The 22723-nt window shown below is 38.1% G+C and overlaps 1 protein-coding gene across 4 annotated transcripts in view; it reads right to left on the bottom strand.

Moving 5' to 3' along the window:
• Nucleotides 1–1434: 1434 nt before the first annotated feature.
• Nucleotides 1435–22723, bottom strand: part of celf6 (CUGBP Elav-like family member 6) — a 195040-nt gene continuing 173751 nt past the window's right edge. For all 4 annotated transcript variants that reach the window (XM_047362348.1, XM_047362346.1, XM_047362347.1 and 1 more), the window contains exons 12-13: nucleotides 20705–20854; nucleotides 1435–9899 (exon numbers count right to left, since the gene is read on the bottom strand). In XM_047362348.1, the coding sequence (XP_047218304.1) occupies nucleotides 20727–20854 (128 nt within the window). In that variant the 3' untranslated portion in view covers nucleotides 1435–9899; nucleotides 20705–20726. The remainder of the gene's footprint in view (nucleotides 9900–20704; nucleotides 20855–22723) is intronic.

Below are 22723 nucleotides of genomic sequence, written 5' to 3' on the forward strand. Positions count from 1 at the left end.
GAGGTCACTAAGGAACTGAGAACAGCATATAAAGCCCTGCAGGTCTCTCTTGCCTTACTTAAGATCAATGTTTATGACTTAACAATAAGGAAGACACTTGGTAAAAATGGCATTTTAATGATCCTCAAGAGTTTTGTGAAATCATTCTGTGGAGTAATGAGACAAAAGTAAAACAAATTGGAAGATGTGTGACCCTTTACATCTGTTCTAAAACCAATTTCAGAGAAATGTCATACTGACATTCAAAAGAGGTGATGGCAGTGTGATTATCTGCAGCTCATTTGGTGCTTCAGAATCTGGTTGATGTGCTTTAATAGACGAACCTATGAATTCTGCTCTCTACCAGAAAATCCTGAAAGAGAGTGTACGACCATCAGTTTTTGACCTGAAACTATCATTGTCTTTCTGCATAACCCAAATGCACTTGCATTTGGGTTATGCAGAAAGACAATGATCATAATCATACCAGAGACAATGATCATAAGCATACCAGGAAGTCCACCTTTAAATGACTCTAAAAAAGAATGAAGATTTTTGAGTGGCATAGTCATTGCCTGTACATAAAACCAATTTACATTCTGTGGTATGGTCCAAAACACACGATTTATGCTCAAAAAGCCTCTGATGTTTCCTGAATGAAAACAAACAACCAAAATTCCTCCACCGACCCATTGTCAGTTATTGCATACTTGATGGCAGTTGTCTTCAAGGGTAAAACAATCTATTATTAGGTTGAGGGGGCAATTACTTTTTCATGTAGAGGTCGAGTTGAAGAAGGCTTTATGAACTTCCTCATCCTTGTCTGATATTATAATTTGCTTCACAAAACATTTAAGTGTGAAAAAGAGAAAAAAACAGAAGAAAAAGTAGGGAAACAAATACTTTTTCCAGAATGTATTTTATCTGAATCATCAGGGAGCAGTGACCTATCTCAGCAATCGGCATTATCTGTGGGAGGAAACCAGAAAACAAGGAGAAAACTTACTTTTCACTTCTGTTTGACATTTGTTGGTACAGTCTATTCCATTGGAGGAAGACCTTTGATTAACTGTTTTCCTCCTACCAAGTTACAAATGATAACTAGCAGCACTCAAAGTATCTGATATTGTTGCTACTGTAAAATAACCTGAAGACAAGAGCTGAATATCCATTTCCCTTTAATCAATTCACAATTTATTCCCCTCCCTCTTTCAATCTCCCTTTCATTTATTATGCATTATTCACCCTTTTTAAACTACTCTCTACTAACTGTCTTATCTAATTTGGTATTCGGATATGGTTAGAGCTGTTAGCTCAATTAATACAATGACATGCCCTCTGCAATCCATGTTACATTAGGACACACACTCCTTCAAACCTCTGCAAAGGACATGATAAATCCATACCTTAACATTTTACTTTATCAGGCTATCTGAATAAATAACAGAGACAAAGGAGGTTTCGTCTTCTACAGGACTGTGCTTTATTTTAGTCTAAGCAGAATATAATAACTAGAGAACTACAGAGTTCAGGATCACTATGGGAGATATCATCCCAAACCAGGGAAAGAAGCCCCAGCCAGCGGTATTTAAATTACATTTCTGTTTCAAACAGAAAAGGAAAACATTAACCAAAAGTCTTTCAAGTCAAAGAAAAATACATGATTATATTTTTAAATACTTAAAAATCATGATAAGTAAATTTTGCACATCAACTGAAAACTGAAATTACATAGCGAAGCTGGGAATGCAGTGATCTATAATACGAACAATACAAATGACTAATAATCAAAACTTTAAAGGTTCTCAATGAACGCTTGATTGAAGCAAACTGCTCAGCTAGCTGAGTTTGTTTACATTTTGGTCCTTGCAACCAATGGAAATGGAGGTGGATGACCACATCCATATTTGTGTCATAATGGGCTTGAGGCTAAAACTGAATCTGGCTAAATGTTTGCTTTAAACAGCTTTTGGCATCCTCAGAATAAAGTGTCTGACCACTCTTCACAGGTAGTGCTGGGTTTAAGGCAGAATTCCCAACTCCCTTTTACAAACCGACTCAACTGGAGCAAAGCAATGTCACATGATCTACTGTTGGCACAGTGTCTTTATGGGATTGAGTCACATTACATAAGAAGCTGTGGTCGAAACATCCCTTAGGAAGGAGCAGAGAATATGAAACTCAGAGATACTGTATGTCAATGATGATGAATAACCCTGAAAAGAAAATTACATAAAACATGCAGTGTTACAGGACACCAACAGTGGTTAAAAGACATTAAGATATGATAGGATAGGTCCCAAAACCAATTGAATGGCAAAATGTGATATTTTTTGTCTTTATTTTTCTTTTTCCGTTTGTTTTGTTTGTGGTCCAATTTTCTTTGCCTTGCCTTGAACACCAAAGGGCCTCAAATAAGATTGTTTTCCCTTTTTTAAAACAACCCGAAACCATTAGGACTCAGTTGGGCAATAGACTTTTTTTTTTCTGAATCCACAGACCGGGATCATCAATCATCCTTTTACAGTGCAGTTTGATAATTCTTGTATTGATTTAACAGCTTTCAGAGAGGAAAATCTCTTTGAACTCGTCCATCCGCAGGGGATTTCACACAGGGATTGTGTGGCCAAAAAAATAAAGAAAACTTATCAAAGGATATCCTATTAAACCTTGTGACTATGGGTTTGCCCAGCTTCAGCTGATAATAACACAAAAGAGAAAAAAAACAAAAAACATTTACTGACATGAGTATAAAATCCCCCTTTTTAAACAACAGTGTTTCACTTTACAAGAAATAAAATCACTTCATCTTCTCTTTTTGATAAATTATTCAATAAGTTCATTTTCTGAGTTTCACTGAAATATATTAGATTTTTTTTTATTTTGTTTTACTGTTTTTCTTTTTATGTTTGAATGTGATCTAATGTACGGCCTATAAAGAATGATAAACAGAATTTAAAAATAAGCTATATTGTATGTACAGGTATAATGCAGCTGTCTGGTTAGGAGAGCAGTGGCAGACTGGATCAAGCAAACAGGAGGCTCTGCTGGGATTACTCTGTTGTTTGTCCCTTCCTCCAGTGTCAGCCTAACCATGTATGTATAGTTTTAAACCTTGTGTATTAAATGCTTGAATCCAAAATGGTTTATGTACATGCTAAGCAAACTGTTACCTGGATATACGTCTTGAAAAGGGAAAGTCTCTGTAACTGCTGCAAAAGCCAAAACTTTTCCTTGTGATTAATTTCTAAAAGTCTAGAAGTAGCTGATGCTTGCTTCTCCTTATTTGCTATTCACTGTGAAGCATGGAGCATGCAGACAGATGAACTCTACTGTCACTACCATATCTGTTCATCAGCTCCAATTGGACTAATCCAATTACTGCGCTGGCAATCTTTCTTTTGTCAGAAAAATCATGACATGATGGTGCACACGGAATCTTAATTAATGGATCACTTTGGGGCCAAGGCTTAGGCCTGACACTAAGTCAAACAATTTCTAAGCCTTGGTCTGATGCTTACAGTTGTGGGATGCATGTTCACAGCCCAAACCTAAGGGGCTTAAGAGGACTTAAACTCTCCTAAATCCCTGCACTGCTGTGGATACATTTTATAGTGACATCATTGTCCCACAGAGTTGAGCTTCTCAACACAAGTTGCTATAGAGCCTTGCCCTTATTAGTGTTTTAAAAGCTATTTACATTAAGGAATACAGAAAAAAAGAGACTTGACCTCTGTTTCTCAGTGTTGTTAAATGTCACCACACACACTTTCAGTCATTCAATGTGCACTCTGGCATATATTAGCATCTTTTTTGTTACTTTTGGAATTGAAGTGTGGTTATTTGGGTCCAAATTGAGATTTTGTTGGTTTATCAGTCCCTCTGCGTCCTCTCAGTCACACAGCTCCCACTGTCTCCAAATTCGTCTGCTTGACCTCTTCAAGAAAGATAGGGGTAAGGCAAGGCTCTGAACCTCTCCACTAATCATGACATCATTATGACTGATGCCCTGAGCATTGGGAGTGATTTTGTGGAGTTTCAGTTTAGCGCACAGCACCCCCCACCATCACCAACACCACCCAGCGCCTGTTTCCACTATCTCCACCCAGCATCTTTTCCTATCCAAAATTTCATTTCCAGAGCAAAACCCTTTTCAGCGCCAAAATGAGACGATGGAACCGCTCGCTCCCAAAGCAGCTATTAAATGAGAGGCATTAATTTCTTCCCTCCTGTCCAACGGTTTCCTTTAATTATCTCTCTACTTTCAGTCAATTACATTTTGCTTCCTTTCCTTGACAATCACTGCTATTTCAGGGTGTTATGCACCCAGTGGGTCGGATATTCATACTCCACTCTATTCCTCTTAGGATATGTGCTACACTAAACAACAAGCTGTGTAAGTAATAATATGCATGCGTCCTTCTTATATCCTGGCTGATACCTCACTCATACTTTAGAAACTTATTTTAAGTTCTCATTAAAAAACAACAAATCAGCTCTAAAAAAATCTTTCATTTCACAGATAGAATGATGACATACTACAGTGCCTTGCAAAAAGTATAGACCTTGAGCCTTTCTACATTTTATCACCTAATAACTAGACACTTCAATATAGTTTATTGGATTTTTTTTGTGATTTCTTTTCACATAAAATGTGAAAAGTGTACTGTACGAACTTATTCAGCCACACAAAAATATAAACTGGAATGAAAATTGAGTGCAACCAATTGCCTTCAAAAATTACATAATTAGTGAACTCTGTGTAATTTACTCACACTATAAGCACAGCTGTTCTGTGAAGGCCTCAGAGGTTTGTCAGAGAACATCACTGAATAAACAGTATCTAGAAGACCAAGGAAGCCAACAGACAGGTCAGGAATAAAGTTGTAGGGAAGTTTAAAGCAGGGTTAGGATGTCAAAAGCCATCTAGAAAATGGAAAACAAAAAATATAGCAGAAATGCACGTTTTCCTAAACTGACAGGCTTGGGAGCATTAATAATTAAAGCAGCCAATGGTAACTCTGATGGAGCTCCAGAGATCCACAGGTAACATCTGCTGCCAGGACACTTCACAAATCTCGATTTTATGAAAGAATGGCAACATTATTAAATCATTAAAAGAAGAAGCCATTAGAATTTCAACCTTAAGTTTACTACAGTTTACTACAGAGTACACAGAAAACATCTGTAAGAAGATGCGCTGGTCAGATTAGAAAAAAATAAAATTTTTGGCCTACATGCAAAAGTCTGCATGTTGGAAAACTAACACCCTGAACTCACCATTCCCCAACTGTTAAACATGGTGATGGCAGCATTATGCTGTGGGAACTCTGTACTTCAGCGGGGATGGGTAGATTGTTGGAATTGATAGAAAATAGATGGAACTAAAGGCAATCCTAGACAAAACCTGTTGGAGACTACAATATACTCAGGCAAAGGTTCAACTTCCTAGAGTAGAATGAATCTAAGGGGATAGCCAGAGCTGCAATGCAATGGTTTAAATCAAAGCATAACCATGAATTAGAGTGGCCTAGTTAAGGTCCAGATGCAAATCCAGTTGAGAATTAGTGGTTAGATTTAAAAATCTATATTCACAGACACTCTCGATACAGGTTGACAGAGCTTGAACTATTTTGCAAAAGAGGGGTCAAAATTTCAGTCTCCAGATGTGCAAAGCTGTTAGAGACATACATCTGATGCACTACTTTTCATTGTGTATCAAACAATATGATTAAAATACATTAAAGTTTGCAGTTGTAACATGACAACATTTGAAAAAGTTCAAGTTGTATGAAAACCTTTATTCAGCTCTGTATTATTTCAAGTGTCAAGTGACATTTACTCATGTTTTATTGTATGTAACTTGGTAAGTGCTTGCATGGTTGCCATTTTTTATGGCTCACAGACTGGAATCTAGATAGATCTGAAGTTAAAAGCAAAGTGGACTTTTAAAATTTGAAAAAGCAATGCAAAATTTCTAAGAACAAACTTTCTGTCTCATTTTGTTAGTTTCAGTGTAAATACGCCACTGTCTCTGCTTTTAATGCATGATACTTCAGCATCATCCTTCTCAGGGTGTAAAGAAAATCAGAGCACCCTTGTTAAAAGTGTTCAAATGCTGGTTTCACATTTCCTAATTTAGCTCTGGCATAGCAGGTACATGCTACATGAACGTTGCACTATCAGCCAAGCTAGACAGCAGGAGGCTAAGCTGGGCTGGATCTTGGATCTCTGGGGAGTCAACCTGCTATTAGGGGAGGGAACACTACAGAATTTTATTTAAGATGGTGAAGTTTAGTGGAGCATGCATGCGAGATTTATGTTGCTGATTGTGTTTTAGGGAATTGCCAAGACAAGCATGGGACATTTGATTACTCATTGAAGATTATTCTGCCAAATGATGCTAATGCTTCAAATAGATAATAAACACAAACTGTTAAGGGGACGCAGGCTTTTCAACCTGCTTCAGGCATTCTTCAACATACATACCGAAGGTTTATATGGGGCAAACAAACGTGGTGAAATTGTATGTAATAATTCCACTGAAAAATAAAATGACTAATTTGTTAGACATTCTGAAAAGCTGTGCTTCTGCATATTATGTTATAGTTGAGCAAAACTGTGCTTTAGAGGACTCTTAGCAGAAATACAAGGAAAAAACGCAAGTTGTTTTTTTAAAATCGGTTGACCTCTGTTGCTGACCACTGAGAAGCAATTTTGTTGCACATAACAAAGTATTAGAAAAGCACAGGCCCCACAGCTGCTGCTGCAGCAAGACTAGGCATTTCCTACAAAATTGTTGGTTTTGACCCATTTTAGAAGCAACTGTTTCTGGAACCTTTGTTGAAAGAAAAGGCTAATTTTTTATTTTACATTGTCCTTCTATTTTAGTTTTCAGTACTATTAATCTGCCCTGCAATTATATCACCAGTATGGAATGTTTTGTTTTACATCCCTCCACTTTTTGAGTAAATTTGGCTGTGCTAATGGTGCCAGGTCAGCTGTCAGCTGCCTTGCCAAAGAGTATACACACGCATAATTCTCCCTAATCTTCCTTCTGTCATCCATGTGCATGTTAGGAACCATCTCTCCTTTCATTCGGTCCAAGTGATTATCCCTGTGATTTTTCACTTGGTTGCTGCTAATGTATAGAGGCTTATGATTACAGTGTGATTACAGAAAGGTGAAAATCATGTATAATATAGTGCCAGAGATAATTGAAGGGTAGAGAGGGCAGGCATTAGCCAGGTTAAAAATTTCTGTTCCAAGGGGAGTGATGGTGAACAGTTTTACTGTGGTTTCAAAGGACATGGCTGATGGCCAAACATTGACAAGTCATTAAGATGAGCTGATATCAAAGCTTGGATCAAGACTTTTAAACCATTTAAATGACAAAGATGGAACATTATAAAAATTGAATATGCTGGCAAATTTGATTGGTTAACCCCTCCACTTTGTTATGTCAAAGTCTGATCTGTAACTGAACTTCAAGAGAGGAAAAAAGTTAAGAAGGAGAGTCTGAGTAGTAAAGATAATATATTTGGATTGTGGCCTAAAGAACTTGACATTGGTCCTATCAAACTCCTAAATACTGGTTCAGTAGAAGTATATATCACAAATACATAATATTTGTCACCAAAGGCTTGAATACCATTTCTAATTTTGTCAGTAACATTATGCTCCAACAACCTTGAAGCATTATTTAAGAAGGATGTAAATGTGATAAGCTGCTGATTTCCTCTCTTCCTGCTTGACTCCTTGCCTTGCCCTGCCTCTTAATGCCAGCTGTCAGTGCTCAGAAGGGCTGGTGCAAGGATGAGAACTGGTGTTCTGCAGAGCAAATTAGGAAGTGCTTCTAGTGACTGAAAACAACAAGCACTCCTTCCTGACTCCAAACATATTGATTGGGCTTTACAGAGGAGTCCACATGTACAGCTTTAAAACGATCAAAAAAAAAAAAAAAGGCAACAGGACTATAAATCAAAATGTGACAGCACGGGTGTGCTTTACTCTGAAAAGCTATATATAAGCTGAGTGAGGTTGATGAGGGGCTACTACAATTCAAAGATTTAGCCTGCTTAAGCTGTGGCTTTTTCTCATAAGCCCCATGTATTATCAGGGCAAACAAAACTAGTCAGGGACCATGTTTAGAGTAGAATTTGTATAATTTAGGTTTAGCAGACCTAAATGAGTTCTAAAAGCCCTCACTCCTTTTCCACGAATGAATAAAGTTGAATTTGTGTTTATTTTTATCTGCTAAAAGATAAGAAGATTTTTCTCAGTCTAAACAGTAGCGCCTACGGTGGACACAAGCAGCCTTGGCTTGTCATTCAGACATCCCTGTTTTTTTTCTGGCATTAACTTGAAGAGAGAACCACAAGGTGAGTTCATTACTAAACACAGTTCATTATGCTGGCAGTTTCAGTAGCTGTTGCCTTACTCCTTCTCTCATGCTTTTTCGCTGTTCTCTTCATGGTCATCCGTCTCCTTTTTATCCATCTCATTCCAACAACGTGTGGCTTCAAAATACACACTATGATTCAATACAAAAGGTCAAGGGGCATGAAAAGAAAGAAAGGAGAAAAAAATACACCTCATGTCCATTTGACTTGGTCTTTACAGTGGATTGTCGATTGAACACAAAGGCTAGTGAGAAGCCTTAAACATCTGCACGCTGTCCAGCACAGACATCAGGGAGTTGAGTCTTCTTTGTCTCTCGTTTTCCTTTTTTTGTCTGTTGACCAGTCTCTTCAGCTGTCAAAGAGAGAAGTGCCTTGTACATCATGGTGAGTGGGCTATCCAGTGGCTGTTACCTTTACATCAAAGGAAAAAAACAAAAAAAACAACAATACACGCCACCCAAAGGCATGGGTAAATGTTTACGTTACTCCCTTTTTCACCTTTTAGTGACAAATTAAATTTTTTAACAACAGCACAATTTTGCAAATGTAGTTTTTTTTTTTTCTAGTCTACATCACTATTCTACAACCAGCTGTTAAATCAGCATCCAGAGCAAAAGGTCAGCCCCTATACTATGACTCCATATCATCATTTTTTTAATACATTATTTCCATTTCCTTTTATTCGTTCTTACAATAAGCCACTGGATATTGATTTAATGATTCTTTTTTTGACTATGAGTAAATATTTGCAGCTACAAGGTATGGGTTTTTAAATATATATTTATATATTTATATATTTATAATCTTTTAAAAAGCATTTAGTCCTTTGGTCCCTATTTCCTAAGGAATGATGCATGTAAATACTCCTGGATTTCCCCACTCCTCTCCTCTTCTTGTTTTCCACTTTGATGCAGAGCTTGCCCTGTCACAGAGCACAACACCTGTGTAGGCACAAAAACCAAAATGGCAGCAGGCTGGTGTATGTGTGTTTGTGTATATTACTGTGTGTGTGTGCACACGGATGATTTTGCTTCAGTTTTTTGTTGGCATTTGCACGTATTTATACATGTACAGAGTATTTTTTCTTAGTGTTTCATTCGCTAAGTGCAGCTTGTTTAATTTCTTGTATGTTCGGTTTATTTTTTTAATCTTTTTTAAAATATTTTTTTTAAGTGAGTTTATCTGTATCTTGTGTCAGTATGCATGCTTTGAGCATAATGAGTCTATAAAGTTTTATTTTCGTCATGTCTAAAAAACAGCAGCAAAAAGTTGGTCTCTTCAAAAAATCTTCTTCCACAGATGCCAAAGCAAAATAGGGAAAAAAGAGGCATTTGCGAAGAAAGAAAAAACTAAAATGATAATAAAAAACAACTCTGGGATCCTTCTTTCAGTCACCCAATCTTTCAGCGGTTTTCCAGGAGGATCAAGGGACCACCCTTTCTTCATGATATGTAGCAGAACGAGGAGTCTTTGTACTTTTACTGCACTTGTGGAAATAAGGTGTTGTGGCCCTTCATCCTGTGACACAGAGAGAGGAAAAGAGAAAGAGACAGGGGAGAATAAGGTGAGTGGAATCAGGAAGACTACAGCAAACATGCTCAGGGTTGCTGGCTCCTGGTTATCACACAGACTGACAGGCACAGCCAACATCGTAAGGAACAGACGGGAAGAAGTAGAAGAAAAAAAAAAAAAACATAGTGTGTCAATCACAGCCAGAAATAAGTGGGGCAGAGGTGGGGTTGGAGATTTGTGTTGAAACCATATGGAACAGACATCTACACTGTGACAGCACTAATCCAAGGAAGGTCTAATTTAAACTGACTGCGTTTTTACTGCTTGGAAAAGAAAAGCTGCTTGAGATGTTGCCATCATTCATCTCTTTGTTAATTCGGTACAAAAAAACTACAAAAGAACATGAGAGATAAAAAGAAGAAAGCAAGTGTTAAAGAGAGGTAAAACTGTGTAATAATTAGAGTGACAGAAACTCGATGGTTAGAAAAGAAACGTGCACATGTCAACGAATAGCCTCTAACTTGAAAACCCAACAAAATCGTTCTAGCATCTTCCCTACCTTTGTGTTGGCTTGAGATACTACACTGATACTGAATGTGTTGGAGATGTCGAGCTTTGAAAATAAAAGAATATGTTTACAGCCCATCAGGTCTAATATGTTGTGAACTATGATGCAGATTGAAGAAAGGGAGAAAATCACAGCAAATCACTTTTTGGGAATGAACATGAAAGGGTCTGACTTTGTGACGGGAACACACGCCTGGGTGCTCTCTTTGTTCTACCTTTCCATTTCTGTAAATGAGCTTGTTACCGTTTCATAATAGATTTGCTTTTTTCAGACACAGGGCCTAGATTCAAACATATTTTTTACAAATAACAAAGCCGGCCTAACCATTAGTGACATATGCCACAAACCGTCCCAATTACAGATCCATTTTTTGAATGCTTTATGGGCATTTCTCCCTGTATATGCAGCACAAAAGGAACAGAGAGTATTTTTTCTAATTCATCTATTTTTCCACAAGAGCTTCCTTGAATATTATTTCAAACACCAAGTGTGTCATATAAATAATTATTCTTTATTTCCTCAGAAGCTAGAGTTATAACCAACATGTTGCTACCTTCTTAGAATGCTCCATGAAAGACATCTAGTACTTGAGAATTAGAGTTAAGGCCAGAAAAAACTTTTTTTCTTGCTGTTTGTCTAGATAGACCCTAGCCCCCCACAGAGTTCAATGAATAGAAAAACTACGGGAGGGTGAGTCGCCTGCAGCTCTTCTAACGGAACAGGGCAAAGGAAATGTGATGACTCTTTTCAGGATGGCCTTGGGGGTATAAACAAACTGACTTGAAAAGAAAGGACCCTTTTCCTTGTGAATCTGTTTGCTGCCAATTTTCACAAATCAAGTTGTGTGACATTTGAACAGCAAACAATAGGAACCAGTTTATCTGTTGACATCCTCCAACTAAAAACAGAAATACAGTGCAACACATTTTATACAAATGAAATTTTAGTATTTTGTCTTGTTATTACCACAAACCTGAAAATATTTTATTGGGGTTTTAGATGATAGACCAACACTAATAAAGTGCATAATTGTGAAGTGGACGGTAAAGATATGTAATATCATTGGTTGTTTAGGTTTTGGTTTTCATTAGTGAAGTTTTCTAATCATTTCTTTGTTGTTTCTTGGTTTGTAAGGTCTTGCCGCATTCAGGTGATTTCTCTGTGTTCATTATTGTTATTAGGGTCATGCCATATAAGTTCATTCCTTTTTGTTTAGGTTCTTACTTATTTTTTCTGTTCATCCCACTGTGTATTTTAGTTTGTTGTCTTGCCCGTGCTCCATGGAATTACGATTGAATGGTTCAGATCAGAGCATAACAGTGTGTACCAATGGGCCAGTCAAAGTCCCAACCAGTCAATGTTTACACTATCCTTACAGACTTTGTTAATGTGAGTTTAGGGGTCTGCTCCAGCTCTTTCATTTTTTTAACTGCTTTGCATCATTTTACATAAATAAATAAGAAGTGATTCTGATGTTAGGCAAACAAAATGGTGTTGCAGATGAATTTCCTGTGTAGATAGAATCCTTCAGAGAGGTGGAGTGTCAGTAATTATGAATGCACAAAGGGAATGTAATTGGTGACTTTAAAATAGGGTCATCCTGGCTATTTCACATGAGCTGTTTATTGGATGGAGAAAAAGGTAATTTTTTCAAAGTTGAAATCAGTTTTGTGCAAGTAGGACACTCTGGATGTGAACGCAAAAAGATAGAGAAATATAAATAACAGTACATCCATACACACAAACCCCACAAGAGGACAAGATACACGGTACAATGGCACAAAGAATTGAAGGCCACTACCAGTTATAATCAACAAACCAACCAGTCAGCATGTCATTTTACAGGTACCAGCCAAGAAATCCATCAACTACTGCACTCCACAAACTGCCAATATACAATATAGAGTGTATATATATAATATATATATGAAAGGAGGGCAGAATATAAAGAGATAGAGTCAAGAGATATCAACCAACGCCACGTCATGCAACGCAGTCACAGTCCCACCACATGAGGTCATCCAAAAGAAAATGACACCATGGGTTCAACTTACAGCTGTGGGAACTTGGCCCCATGACAGGTGTCGGTGGGGTGTGTGGTTATAGTGGAGAAAGGCCACCTCACACTGTGATTGGCCATGTCAGGTTGCCAGGTTGGTGGGGGTGAAAAAAAAGAAAGAAACAGTGGGATTTTCTTTTCCTTGAGTCAGATTTTAGAAAACCCCTTCTATTTTTTTGCTTCACAATCTCACTTATTCTGCCTGTCAAATCAAATAAGTTCATTATGGTTATTACTATTAAACTGGAAAATGAAAGACAATAAAACATAAGTAACAAAACAAATTTTATTCAGTACAGTACAGAATGTCAAAAAGGTCTTTATTTGTGCTTCTGTGTGGTGGTAAAACATTCCCAGGGTGACAACATTTGCAGGTTAAAAGGTTGAATTTATGTTTATATTCACAAAGATAACCCTTACGGCAGAAATGCATATTTCAGAAACTTGTCCTGTTTTCAGTAATTGGATTTGCCTTGCATTGTTTGCTGTGAGGGTGGCTGTACAGTGAGTGCCTTAGTGCTTTTTTGCACTAAGTTTATCTTTAAGACACAGAATGGAATTTTAGAGTAGTGAGGCTCCTGAGACTGAAGAGAAGAATACTGTCTGATCGTGTTTTTAATTCAACTTTAAAGCAACATTGTCAGAATCAGAGAAAACAGCAGCCTCTGTACTTATCTACATATTGAACTTTTTACTTATAAAGAAGAAGAGAGGAAAATCATCTATGAAGTTTCATCAAAGTTTGCCATCATAACTAATGTAGTTATGAAAATGTAGAAAAATTAAACAGCTGAACTTTGTGCATTGCAGTATGTATCTCTAGAACTTGAGATTATGAAATTATAGATTAAAAAATAAAACAAAAAATCACTTAGTCCTTGTTTAGCCAACATTTGTTTGTGGAGTTGCATCTCTATAGTGAAGTGAAGCTTGTATTGCATCAATCCATTCCACACAGAGTGATTTAAGAATTTTATTTTTGTTCATTTTAATGATTACAACTGTTAATCTAAACCCAAAATTGAGTTTTTCTAAAAAAAAAACCATTATATTATATAAGACTGATAAGCATAATTTTTAACAGAGAAAGTGGGGCAACTGAAAAGTATGTCTGTGGTTCTGCTTAGGTGTAAAGGAAGCCTAGGTTCCTCTAACAGCAGCCTTCAGCTCATCTGCATTGTTTGGACTAGTGTTTTTAAACTTCCTCTTGACCTAAACCTTATAGAGAAACTATAGAATTCAGGTCAGGTAGGTCATTAGACCAGGCATTGGTAGTTTTGTCAGTGTCGGCAACCATATCCTGAAATCAACATCTCTGATACTGCTTTCATTAGATGAAAGCCAGAAGTGCCCTAACATTTCTTGGCATATTGCTGTGTAGACTTCGGAATGGATAAAACTTAGTTGACCATCACCAGCAGCAGCTGGCTCACAAAATCATCACTGAAAAAAAAGACTTTGGAACACTGGAGCATCACTCCCATCTTTTTTCTCCTTAGCCCAGGTAAGATTATTTTGACATATCTAGTTTCGGAGTAGCTTAACCCAAGGAAAACAACACGTTTTGGACACATCCATGTGTAGGAACTCTTAAAGCATTGACACCAGCTGCAGTTCACATCTTGTGAATCTCCCACAAACCCTTCAATTTAATTTAATTCACAATCCTCTCAATACTCCCTGCTGTATGTTCACCTTTTCCAATTGCCCTTTTTTCTTCCACAAAGCTTTCCACTGATATGGTTGGATACAACACTCTGTAAACAGCTGGACAACTGCACAGCATAATTATGTGGGCCATAACATAACATTTCTGTTTTCAAAATGTTATTGGTCTTATGTACTTTTCTACCTTTAAGAAACAGGGTTTAGGATTTTCAGTAGCTGTAAGCCACAATCTTTTAAACTTAACAGAAATGAACTCTTGAAATCTGTTCGTTGTTAATCTATTTGATGAGTTTGACTGTTTTGAAACTGAGTAGCTTTCAATAATTGTATCTCATAAACACACAGGCACACACACACACACACACACACACACACACACACACACACACACACACACACACACACACACACACACACACACCTCCTGATTAAGTTACAGAATGTTAATGTGGGTAATGGATTTACTTTGTGACTTTTAAAGCATATTCTAATGACTGCTCTGTCATCTGGCAGAGTTGCAGGATATTTACCATTTGTCCCTGTGACTGTGATAAATTAAATTCACCCTACCATCTTTTTTCCTCTTTGTGTGTCAGCTTTGAAAGCTTCTCTGCAATTAGCAAGCCATAGCTCCATTCAAATGCTGTCAGGGAACTGATAGAAGGTGCATCTATCATTTGGACTGCACATGCCATCCTGTGGCTTTAAAAGCGGCACATCTAAAACACGTAAGTGGTATTATGCATTTATTTATGGAGGAATTGAATCTAGGCTTATGTTATTGTAATGAAAAGTAGTCCTGCCAGTTGGGCTTTGAGAGCATGCGTCTATATTATGTTCGTGCTTGGCAGCTGCAGTATGTAAACAGATGGGCGATGATTATTTGAATCAGTTGTGACACTGTGAAATTAGTCTTTTCAGGGATGCTGTTGCTAAGAGCAAACCACATCTAGATTGGTATATGTGAAAGCTCATATGTTCTAGGGTCAAAATGTGAATTAATCAAGATATTTGTTGGGAAGTAAACCAGTAGATCACCCAGAAAAGATAACTGCACTGTGTTCAGTAGTATTCCTTAGATGCTGTTGTACTTTACAGGAATTCCAGAAATTTGTTCAAACATAGTTAAGTATTCAACAAATGCACTGTGCGTAAATTAAAAATGTAACTGGCATAAAGCTAAATTAACACAAAACAAATCAAATAAAAGAGGTGATTAAAATCCTCTTGGAATACTTACATTGGAGTATTTCAAGGGAACAATTACTTGCCTACGACCTACAATAACTCCCTACCAATAAAACAAATTTTCCAATATAAGAATTTTAGACGGACCCTTGTGATTAGATGCTTTTTAGGATTTATAGCAGTGGCTTACAAAGATTAGGCCAGAACCTCATGTGGGGCATTGCTGACCTGCAGAAATGTAATTAAATGTAAAAAGAATCAACTACTTTAGCCATGATGGTCACAATAGTTACACCATTAGTAATAAATTGATACAGTTACTACAGTGGCTGTTGAGGCTGTTTGTTTCTTATTTAATTGATCATTTATCAGACTGCATAGATGTGCACTGCTGCAGGCATCACTTACTAGGAATTATATTAGAGTTTATTCAAATCTTATGCAATTTATAAGAGCAGAAGACATTAACCAGCACCTCATTAACCAATAATAAATATGCATTTTTAATATTAAACACAAGGAATAAAATCAACATTTTTAACATCTACATCCATTAGTTTGCCTAAACATTATAGAAATGCAGATATTCCCTGTGTTCCAATGCAAGCAAAAAGAAAAGAACACAGATATTTTTAAGTCGATAACATTATATTCTGTAAATTTACAAAGACTAAGAAAAAATAAATATACTCTGACTTTTTTGTTGTTACATTACTTTACCAAATCAAAGATTTTTATATATCCATTGCTGGATTTAACACACTATAAAGGAAAATGTAAAGGGTGTACCATTAGAATTATTAAATGTAAACTAAGAATTATTTACATTTTATTCAGCTATACTAATAAGTAAATGTAATGTTTGATAATGGTCCAGTTAACTGCTTTTTTGCTTAACAAATCCTACAAAAACATTTGGATTAGAATTTAACTAAAGATTGTTAATTTAGTTGTTTTTATATGTTGTGTGTGGTGTCTAGCAAAGAATAGCAAGGCTGATACACATAGAGTACATGTCAGGATGTGACATTTTGGACTTAGTTTGTGGTTTTGTGTTTTGTTTTGTTAGATGTTTCTTGTTTGAGGTTTTGTATTCATGTTTATTGCTTTCTGTTTTCTGACAGTTCATGGTCATTCTAGTTTCTTATGCTTCATTTGATTATTTGTCTTGTCTATAGGTTTGCTTGGTCTGTGTTTCTCTTTATTGTTTTTTTAGTCACTTCATCCTTGCTCAGTCTTTGTATTTGTTTCACCTGTTCTTTCTGTCTCCCTGCTTCCTTGTCTCACCTGTTCTTAGTTCCTTTAATTACCTGCCTTTGTTCTCCCTCAGTATATTAGTTGGTGTTGTTTCATTGTCCTTTGCTGGTTCCTTCGTTCACACTTCGTTCTCAACTCCCTCCTCGTCTTTGCCTTGAGTACCTGCAAGGTTCATGTAAGTCTTGGATCTGACTCTGTTTAGACCTGCAGTGTTTTTGTTACGTTTGATATGTTGAATAAAGCTGAAGACTGCTCTGAAATGCTGCTGCCAAGCCCTTGTCTGCGCTTCGGTCCACCCCAAAACCGTAATGTGACAGTATATTTATATAGGTAGTTATAAGATTAAAAATAAATTTTGCATCAAGGTAACAAATGCCAAAAGACTTGTGCTTGAGAAAGCTTTTGTTTTCGAACAAGAATTTAAGTTTAAGTTCTTAAATTCACACCTCTGGGAGAATTTCTCTTATGTCCCAAGTGAGGTTGGGGACATGGAAATGTGCAGGGCTTCCATTGTGAAAGCGGCTTCCAGGAGCTGTGGCCTGAAAGTTATTGGTACCTGTCACAGTGGCAACCAGTTTTTGCTTCTACAACCACTGGTGTAGAAGCAAAAACTCCAGCATGAGAGGAATTCGGAGAGGCTATGGAAAGATACTTTTAGTTGGCCTCAAGGAAGTTCTGGATGCTGTTCAACAAGTCAGAAAAGGGAAATGCAGACCATCCCAAGCTCTGTGTGCTTTCAGATGGGAACTGCAAACCTGGACTGTGGACATTGTCGGGCGGTGGAAGGAGGATTTCCTTAGTCCGGTCACCATGTCCTCCATTGAGGAGGTAGAGCCTGAAGACTCGGGAGAATGCGATTCCCTCACTGTGGCTAGGCTGAAAATAATAGTTAAAAAGCTCTCTGGCGACATGGTGCCAGGTGTGAATGGGTTTCGGCTTAAGATTCTGAAGGTGTGGGACTGTCAATGTTGCATGAAGGACTGGGACAACACCGTTGGCATGGCAGGCTGGGGTGGTGGTTGCAATTTTTAAGAAAGGGGAGCAAAGGATCTGTTCCAATTATTGAGGGACCACACTTCTCAGTCTCACTGGGAAAGATTACTTTAGGGTGCTGAAGAGAAGGCTCTGACTTATAGTTTAACCTCGTATCCAGGAGGTGCAATGTGGCTTTTGTCCTGGCTGTGGAACAGTGGACCAGATATTTACCCTCACAGAATTGCTTAGGGGGAGTATGGGAGTATGCTTCTCCAGTCTACATATGTTTTTGTGGATGTTGAGAAGGCATATGAACTTGTCCCCCAAGGTATTTTGTAAGGGGTGCTGTGGGAGTATGGGGTATCTGTGTGGCTTTTAAGGGCTATCCAATGTATGTATGTCCTAGCAGGAGATGTGTCTGCTTTTTCAGTAGAAACTACCTTCTTCCAAGTGATCATTTGACTCCGGCCAGGGCTGCCAACTGTAACCGATGTTTGTGGTGTATATGGCAAGGATCTTAAGGCATAGTGGTTGGGAGGAGGGTGTTTGGTTTGGGAACCTCAAAATCTCATCTTTGCTTTTTGCAGATGATGTGGTTTGTTGGCTCCTTCAAGCCATGACTTCCAGCGTGCAGCAGTCCGCTGCTGAGTGTGAAGTGGCTGGGATGAGTCAGCACCTCTTAGTCTGAGGCCATGATTCCTGACTGGGAAAAAGTGAACTTCCTTCCCTGGGTTGGGGGACAATCTCTGCCTCAAACAGAGGAGTGTAAGAGTTTAAGGTTTAAGCGATGGTAAGATGGAACAGGAGATGGACAGACAGATTGGGACTTTGTCTGCAGTAATGTGGCCGCTTGGGCATGTCCCACTGGGATGAGACCCTGGGGAAGACCCAGAACTCGCTGAAGGGACTATATATCCTGTCTGGCCTGGGAATGCCTTGGAATCCCTTAGAATGAACTGGAGGATGTCCCTGGGGAGAGGGATGTCTGGAGTTTCCTCCTTGACACAAATGTAATGCCAAGCATTTTTTAAGAGAAAACAATTTTGCCATTTGACTTCACAACCTGTAGCTAAACACTCTGGATCTATTGTCAGCATTGCACCTACAGGGGTTGGACAATGAAACTGAAACACCTGTCATTTTAGTGTGGGAGGTTTCTTGGCTATATTGGACCAGCCTGGTAGCCAGTCTTTATTGATTGCTCATTGCACCAGTAAGAGCAAGGTGTGAAGGTTCAATTAGCAGGGTAAGAGCACAGTTTTGCTCAAAATATTGAAATGCACACAACATTATGGGTGACATACCAGAGTTCAAAAGAGGACAAATTGTTGGTGCACGTCTTGCTGGCGCATCTGTGACCAAGACAGCAAGTCTTTGTGATGTATCAAGAGCCACGGTATCCAGGGTAATGTCATCATACCACCAAGAAGGACGAACCCCTTCCAACAAGATTAACTGTGGACGCAAGAGGAAGCTGTCTGAAAGGGATGTTCGGGTGCTAACCCGGATTGTATCCAAAAAACATAAAACCACGGCTGCCCAAATCACGGCAGAATTAAATGTGCACCTCAACTCTCCTGTTTCCACCAGAACTGTCCGTCGGGAGCTCCACAGGGTCAATATACACGGCCGGGCTGCTATAGCCAAACCTTTGGTCACTCATGCCAAAGCCAAACGTCGGTTTCAATGGTGCAAGGAGCGCAAATCTTGGGCTGTGGACAATGTGAAACATGTATTGTTCTCTGATGAGTCCACCTTTACTGTTTTCCCCACATGCGGGAGAGTTACGGTGTGGAGAAGCCCCAAAGAAGCGTACCACCCAGACTGTTGCATGCCCAGAGTGAAGCATGGAGGTGGATCAGTGATGGCTTTGGCTGCCATATCATGGCATTCCCTTGGCCCAATACTTGTGCTAGATGGGGGCGTCACTGCAAAGGACTGCCGAACCATTCTTGAGGACCATGTGCTTCCAATGGTTCAAACATTGTATCCTGAAGGCGGTGCCGTGTATCAGGATGACAATACACCAATACACACAGCAAGACTGGTGAAAGATTGGTTTGATGAACATGAAAGTGAAGTTGAACATCTCCCATGGCCTGCACAGTCACCAGATCTAAATATTATTGAGCCACTTTGGGGTGTTTTGGAGGAGCGAGTCTGGAAACGTTTTCCTTCACGTAGTGACCTGGCCACTATCCTGCAAGAAGAATGGCTTAAAATCCTTCTGACCACTGGGCAGGACTTGTATATGTCCTTCCCAAGACGAATTGACGCTGTATTGGCCGTAAAAGGAGGCCCTACACCATACTAATAAAGTATTGTGGTCTAAAACCAGGTGTTTCAGTTTTATTGTCCAACCCCTGTATCAGACAGTGCACAGCAGTGTTGCTCTAGAGCTCCATACAGGTACAAGTTAGATTTGACAAACCACACAGGAAACACGTTTTTGTAAAGCAAAGCAACCTGACAACAATCTCTCAAATGAGTTTGGATAAATAGGAGCCTGTAGAATTGAAAAATATTTGGCAGCTTGGTAAAAAGAAACCAACTTATTTCAAACAATATATTTCAGAACATATATGTACTAAGTTAGTTCTTAATTAAATAGCTAGGTTTTACTGTAGCTGATTCTATTTGATGCAAACTGTGAAAATAATTAGTGGGCTTGAAATGTAGCTGATTATATAAATGACAATTTAATACATTTTAGGTAATACAATTTTTATTAACTTGAATGCTGAAAGACTATTTAAGTATAATTTTTGGCAAGCTCAAACTACTGCATTCGGCCTCCCCTGGAAAAGTTGCTATACTTGTTAATATAAGTAATTAGGTAAATGATTAATTTCTCTTTTTAATAATTAGCAAAAAATCTTATTACTAAATTTTACTAAAGAAAAATTATCTTTAAAATAAAAATGTAAATAAAAAAATCTTTTGCAATTGGGGGGGTTGTTAGTTATTTAAGACAGAAATATACATTCACAACAGTTACTGTTGTATATCAACAAATTAATGTACCACAAACATTTCTGAGTGTAGTGTAAGGTTTTCCCTGGACCATAGTATACTATGTCACAAGTTGTGCTGTACCTGTTTATGGACAGCAGACGAGTCAGTAAGGTCGGTTGGCATCCTTCGGCCGCTTTAGCTGCACCTTCAGCCTCTTCATGCCTATCTGGAAGCCATTCATGGCCTGGATAGCGGCCTGAGCACTGGATGGGTTATCGAAACTCACAAAGCCTGGGACAAGGCCAAAAAACGGGAAGGAGATCAAACGCAAAGGAGGGGGATTGAGATGGAAGGAAAGGGAAGAGGGAAAGATAGGTTAGATGAAAGACGAGCAAAAACACCCCTTTTGAACTTTCAAAAATGACAGAACAAAAGGTCTTTGTTTTCGCTTTTTAGTAGATTAATTGAAAGTCTTTGAATTAAAAATGATTGCATAAAATACCTCAAAAGCTAATAGCATAGATTTTAAAAAGCAGATGAAGAAGAGGGATTTATTACTTGGAGTTCAACTTGGAAAAACGAAAAAAAAAACATTTAAATTATTAGAGCCAACAAAAATGTTTCACATTAGGTTGTGCATTTGTAGACAATAGAATCATCAATACCCTATCTGTTTGAGCTATACAACAAAAGCACCCCTCTGTGAATTTGTGTTTTCACTTTATGTGTGTTACTGAGCATCTATCTAAGTAAAGAGCAGAGGGCACTGGGGTTAGGATGAGATGCTCAGAGCAATGTGTGTAGGATGGAGGTGCCTGCTGCTCGCAGTTATCACTTAGGTGCTGAGGCAGAGTGAACCAACAGCTGCCCCCAACGGGACTCCTTGCCTGCTCTTATCAAACACCTCTGTGATTGACGGCCAGAATTTTCCGCCTGCCAGGTGATTTGATCACACCGCTATAGGTCCAATTTAATTTGGGGGGAGAGGGCAGGCTTTTGTCAGTGTAGGTGAGATAAGGCTGATGCTTTTACAAACCCTTTAAACAAACTGAGCAGGGAAGGGTGTGTCAGTTGGTAGCGATCCCAGTCCTACACACACACACACACGCACACGCACACACACACAATCCACAAATTTAATGAATGTGCAGACTTCACATTTACATCCTTGTGCCAAAATAATGATAGAAGTCTGAAGGTCAAAAGGTAGAATAATGCAATATAGTAGCAAGCAAATCTTAAAATATGGGCATATAACAGTGGATATATTACTTTCTTTATTTTTTATTTCCTTCCATTTCCATATATTTTGTGAATGCAAAGATGCCATGTGAAAAATCTATCCCAACTCGTACAATTAATACAAGCAATTGCTATGTAAATGTTAGGTAACCCTTGGAATATAAGGAATAAATAAAGGTACTTTATTGAAATTTTTTCTGACAAAAAGGTAGAATACATGGTGAATTCTATGATAGAGAGTTGGCCATGTCCTATACTGCAGTCAAACATTACCAAACCAAGGCATTTTTCATTTGTTTAGAAGTTGCAATGAGGTTCTTTGTCTGCAATTCTGTATTTGGTTAATTTCAGAGATGTCGTCTGTCTTTCCTCCTTGCACACATCTCAATGAATTTAAACCTTTGCAGTTTCTTTCTGATTATACAGGCATGCACATTCACATAAACAAAAGCAAGGTCCCGCTGTATGTCCCATGAATACATTTTAGGGTTTTCAGAGACTTCTTTTAGCATCTTACAGCCTGCATTAAGGTGATTTTTTTAGATGGCCAGACCTGGGTATGTTGGTAGTTGCTTTAAGTATCTTCCACTTGCTTGGCTAATTTATCATTTTTTTTGAGAGCTGTTTGAATATATTTTCAGACTCAGACTGCATAACATAGTGTTCACTTTCATGAAATAAAAAGCTTGAGGTTTGAGCAGGGCTAACCTCCTTCAAAATGTGGATTAAAAATGTTTTAATCATGTGCTCATGATGTGCCTCACCTGTGTGTAATATTAGCCATTTTAGGAGGAAGTAAATGGGGGCATGTCCAAATTTATTTCTGACTAGAAATGGCATTTTTTATTATTATTTGTTATTATTTTTATGGAAATATTTAAAGTGTATTTTTTCAGGTTTTATTGTTTATTTATATTA

This window comes from Girardinichthys multiradiatus, chromosome 4 (assembly GCF_021462225.1).
Source record: "Girardinichthys multiradiatus isolate DD_20200921_A chromosome 4, DD_fGirMul_XY1, whole genome shotgun sequence".
In the NCBI taxonomy this organism is placed as follows: domain Eukaryota; kingdom Metazoa; phylum Chordata; class Actinopteri; order Cyprinodontiformes; family Goodeidae; genus Girardinichthys; species Girardinichthys multiradiatus.